This window comes from Branchiostoma belcheri, unplaced genomic scaffold, assembly GCF_001625305.1.
Source record: "Branchiostoma belcheri isolate BF01 breed outbred unplaced genomic scaffold, Haploidv18h27 scaffold47, whole genome shotgun sequence".
NCBI lineage: Eukaryota > Metazoa > Chordata > Leptocardii > Amphioxiformes > Branchiostomatidae > Branchiostoma > Branchiostoma belcheri.
The window spans coordinates 1-4,632 of record NW_017804098.1 but is presented as its reverse complement, the minus strand read 5'-3'; the positions used below and the strand labels follow the sequence as shown (position 1 = coordinate 4,632).

Sequence of the window (4,632 nt, the reverse complement as noted above, 5' to 3'; positions counted from 1 at the left end):
GTTCGTCTATGTTACCCTTCTCTAAAGCCGTACACTGCTGACTGTTCATACTGACACCCCCGTCCCGTCCCCAGGTGTACCTGAGCCTGAGGGACGGTGCCTGGGTTCTCCCCCGCCTGGCTCAGGCCGGGATGCCGCGGGACATGATGCTGCGCCGGGTCCTGATGAACATGCCCGAGTTCATCTTCAACAAAATCATCAAGGGCGAGGCGAACGCCAGAGTGTGTCATGACAACTACGGGCTGACGTGTCCAGCTGAACCGCTCAAACATTCCGTCATGACCAATGACGAAATAGGTTTCAGACTGGCCACAGGACAGGTCAGTTTGCACAAAATAAGTTTATATAAATGTTCGAACAATAGATACATGGAACATTTTATGCAATCCATTTGATGTTGGTCCTTCTAATGACGTGTTGTCAAATAGTTTGTTCAATTATCTAGCTCGTGTGTGTTATACAATTAATGACGAATTTTCCACTTGTGTTTCATGTCTAACTTGATATGTAACATTGACTGTCACTGTCAGCCTTTAACAATTCCACACCTGTCCTTCCCAGGTCGTGACGAAGCCCCAGCTGTCCCGGTTCACCCAGCACGCTGCTCGGTTCGCGGACGGCAGTACAGTGGACGGACTGGATGCCGTGGTGTTCGCCACGGGCTTCCACCTGGCGTTTAAGTTCGGTGACAAGTCCATCCTTCCTAGTAAGTCTCATGCGTAAATTCCCTCACTGTTCACGTACAGCTCGCACAACACTGATATGATATGTGAATTGAAAAAAAAATCTTCAGGTGTATACCTGCATCGTCTCAAAACAGATCTCTCACTGCCAATATTAATATTGTTCTTTCTAAGATAATGCGGAGGACCTGAACTTGTACAAGTTGGTGTTCCCTGCGGAGATGACAAAGCCCACCCTGTCCGTGATCGGCTGCCTGACTACCGTCGGGGCAGTTCCTCCTATCTACGAACTGCAGGCTCGCTGGGCCGTCAGGGTGTTCTTGGTAAGTGGAACGTTTCAGTGATTCCGCCTTATGTCGTGATCACTCTTCTCCAGTTGTTTGAATAGCCACCGAATATCATCTCGACGTCTACGGAAGTATCTAAACCTAGGGCAGATTGTTTATTGCATAAACAAAGGTGTTGTTTTGCAAAAGTGGCACAAGGTGTGCCATGTTGCAGGTGGTCGTGTAGAGCTTTTCTACCTGCTAAACTAAAACTGGGAATGCCAAATGCACCACCATAACAATACACATGTAAAGTCGTGTTTCCTGCACAATTCTTGATAAGTTTCACAGGAAACAAACAAGTGTTTTTAAGTGACTGAACGTTTTCACTGGTAACTAACAAATGGTATCTTTCAACCAGGGACGAGAATTGTAGTTATCTGAGGGCATAGACAGCGGTCTTCACACAGTTGCCTTATTGTGTTGCAGGGTCTGAATAAACTTCCCGATAAGGAGACCATGCTGAAGCGGATCCGCTCCGACAAACTGGAACAGAAGCAGCGGTTCGGCCACGTCAAGCCTCACGTACAGTAACACGATTTTCTCAGACTATGTTGTAACACTGGGTAATACAAAACACAAGGGGTGAAGAACAAAGGATGTAATTTGTGGTGGTGGTGTTAAGAAGAATATTGGGCGAGACATTTCAGATCTAGGACGTTATGAATACTGATAGTCAATGCTCAAGTTTCATGAAATAATGGATATGTAGAAGAACACTGGGCTAAAGCCAACTTCCCCAGCAGGATTGCAGGTTTACAGGGTCAAACTTTATCTTGAGAAATAAACTATATGGCCAACCATAGTGATGCAGAGCGCACTTCATATTTCCACATCCTGTCTATATTACAGATGCTGAACGTGCCGTACCGGGATGATATTGCCGAAGAGATCGGAGTGAAACCATCGTTTTGGCGGATCCTTCCTCGGGACCCAAAACTAGCTTTCCTCTGCTACTTCGGCCCCGCTTTCTCTGTCCAGTACCGCCTGCTGGGGCCACATCCCTGGTCAGGTGCAGCTGACCACGCCAAGTCAGCCTTGGCTAACACCCTGTACCCCTTCAGGTCACCTGCACTGGTCAAGGAACAGCCGTTCTTCTCATTGGCCAAGATTATGAAGTTTGTCTTGTTGTTGGGGGTGCTGGTGGTGGTGTTCAATCGTTTTATGTAATCTCAATCCAATGATCAAAATTCCTTACTTAAATCCCTAACTTAATTGTATTAACTGGTGCACCGGTGGCAGAAATCAAGAACTGGTTTGCAAATATGATGTTCCCTAATACTAGAACAGTGTATGTTTTATTCAAACGTTTTTGTTCATTAAATAATACCTATCATGTTTGATAATTGTGTTTCAATGTTATTGGTGTCATGTGATCTTCATTTAACATTAATAAACACAATGCAGACTGAGAGTTCTTCATCTTCTTTTATTCAACAGTTCACGCAAAACTATATATACCATGGATTATTACAGGAGTAATCCAGCTCTCTACTGTAATAAAGTGCAGTTGCAAGTGCAGTTGTGGGCGGGTTACTAAAAATCTTACGTGAGGTCCTTTATATTACTATGACACGATGGTAATGGAACTTAGATAACTAAGACTAATTGAAGCGACCTGTACCCAATAACAAATTTGTATCACCAGAGGTTATGAGTATATAAAAAGGTATTTTGATACAAAATACACTAAAGGACCCTTGTACTGGCCAGGAAGATATACCTTTTAGATATTACATAATATCAACCAACTAGGAGTCTGAATAATATTGTTAAAAGGTCATTATTAAAGTCACAATCATAATATTGATCAATTACAAAGAGTTTTGTAACATAGCCAGACAAGACAGACTCTATACATCAACCGTTATCTCAACCTAACAGAAGCACTACATTACTACTTAAAATACATCTTAAATCACCACAAATCTTTACTTATCACAACTCTATTAAAACAGAATCAAGGCACAAAAACATCAGTCTCCTTCAAATGAAGAATTATAGTCAAGAAAATAAATACAAGCGTAATAGTCAAACATTAAAAAGGTCAAATATGCCACATATTTGTATCCAACACTACATATAGATTGTTAGATTATGATCTTAAGAGAATAAGCCCTAGATCAACGATACTATTGTATATCATCTTTACCAGTTTACGTGCGCAAGGGAAGCGCTACCTCCCCAACTACAGCTTTCCCCACTAACGTGGTCGTGGTCATCCCGCCCAAGATGTCCAGCTGGGACACGCTGAGGTCGAAGTTCTTGTTCATCCAGTTGACGATGTCCACCGCCATCAGGGAGTCCACGCCGTAGTTGATCATGGGCTGGTCGGGGTCGATCTGGCTGGAAGGCATGCAGAGGATCTGGCCGAGCTGCTCCAGAACCTGCTCACGGAGGTCGTCTTCATTCAAGTCAGCGTCAACTATTTTGTCAACAAGAAGATGTAATCAGTACATGAATACACACAACTGGGAGACAAACATGTCAATCAATATATTGAACCATACTGATGAAAGGTACATGAGCATATAAAGAAACTACACAATCAACTTAAAACACATGACCTTAAAGAAACGTACCGCTTTTTTCCTTGTTCTTTACAACTGCAAGATGACGGAACTTCATGCTTGTCGGGTAGGAGAACTGTATACACTTGGACCAATCCTGTGTTGGATGAAAGGGACGAAAGGGATAGAAAAGTCAGAAAGTAAACTAGTATCATAAACAAACTTCAATGACAATCATATATGTGCCTAGCAGATAGAAAATGAAAAGTAGACGGATAGATACTGACGCAGTAATTACAATAAAGGATGTTAGTCAGACTTACCATGTTGGCCAATGTGACAACAGGGGTGTCTCTGGCCTTCAGTAGACGTGGCAGCATCTGTAGGTACTCGTCAATGTGGAGAGTCAGCATGCCCTTCCCCGTGACGATTTTGGCTGCTTTAGTGTTCCCTTCCAGTATGCCCACACCTCTGACGGCTCCGAGCTGTAGAGACAGGGCCGGAAGTCCTCGCCAGTGTCGGTGTTCAGCGAGGGCGTCCAGGATGCTGTTGGCGGCCACGTACCCACATTGTTCTGGGTTTCCCCAGGCGGCGGTGACAGATGACAGCAAGAAGAAGATGTCCAGGTCATCGTCCTGTGTCAGCTCGTGCAGGTGGAGGGCTCCCCACGCCTTTGCTGCAAGGGACTTTTCCAGTTGACTGTCCTTCACGTCTAAGACATTGGCATCATCGATGACAGCAGCGAGATGGAAGATGCCTTTCAGCGCAGGAACTGAGGTGTCGGCTCTAAGATGGTTCAACACGTTTGTCAGCGACGTCTTGTTTGACACGTCCACCTCGTACGTGTACACCTTTCCGCCTTTGGACTCCATGTACTCTACAGTGTGGATATTTTCAGCTGTTTTGCACCCACTTCTGGACAGGAGGGCAATGTGCTTGGCTCCATGGTCTACCAGCCAACGGGCCAGGGCTTGTCCAACTCCACCGAACCCGCCAGTAATGAGGTACGTACCGTCAGCCTCCAGTATTTCCGAAGATGGCACCAAGCTCTCCGGTTCAAACTTGGCAGGCGTCTCAAACACAACCTTGCCGACGTGTTGGCCCTTTGACATC

General features: G+C 45.0%; 3 protein-coding genes across 3 annotated transcripts in view; 2 read left to right on the top strand and 1 right to left on the bottom strand.

Annotated features, from left to right (window-relative positions):
- The window catches only part of LOC109479236 (dimethylaniline monooxygenase [N-oxide-forming] 3-like), a 6,480-nt gene extending 5,742 nt beyond the window's left edge, over positions 1 to 738 (top strand). The window contains exons 7-8 of the mRNA XM_019781164.1: positions 75 to 320; positions 562 to 738. Of these exons, the coding sequence (XP_019636723.1) occupies positions 75 to 320; positions 562 to 723 (408 nt within the window). The 3' untranslated portion in view covers positions 724 to 738. The remainder of the gene's footprint in view (positions 1 to 74; positions 321 to 561) is intronic.
- LOC109479104 overlaps positions 1 to 2,349 on the top strand; it is a 25,811-nt gene extending 23,462 nt beyond the window's left edge. Inside the window, exon 22 of the mRNA XM_019780978.1 lies at positions 1,862 to 2,349. Within this exon, the coding sequence (XP_019636537.1) occupies positions 1,862 to 2,179 (318 nt within the window). The 3' untranslated portion in view covers positions 2,180 to 2,349. The remainder of the gene's footprint in view (positions 1 to 1,861) is intronic.
- Positions 2,350 to 2,418: 69 nt separating this feature from the next.
- On the bottom strand, positions 2,419 to 4,626 carry LOC109479237 (probable polyketide synthase 1). Its single transcript, XM_019781165.1, has 3 exons — positions 3,843 to 4,626; positions 3,592 to 3,676; positions 2,419 to 3,434 (listed from the first exon to the last, which is right to left on the bottom strand). Exons 1-3 carry the CDS (start codon positions 4,389 to 4,391, stop codon positions 3,166 to 3,168), a joined length of 903 nt encoding a protein of 300 aa, XP_019636724.1. The 5' UTR covers positions 4,392 to 4,626; the 3' UTR covers positions 2,419 to 3,165.
- Between the last annotated feature and the right edge of the window lie 6 nt (positions 4,627 to 4,632).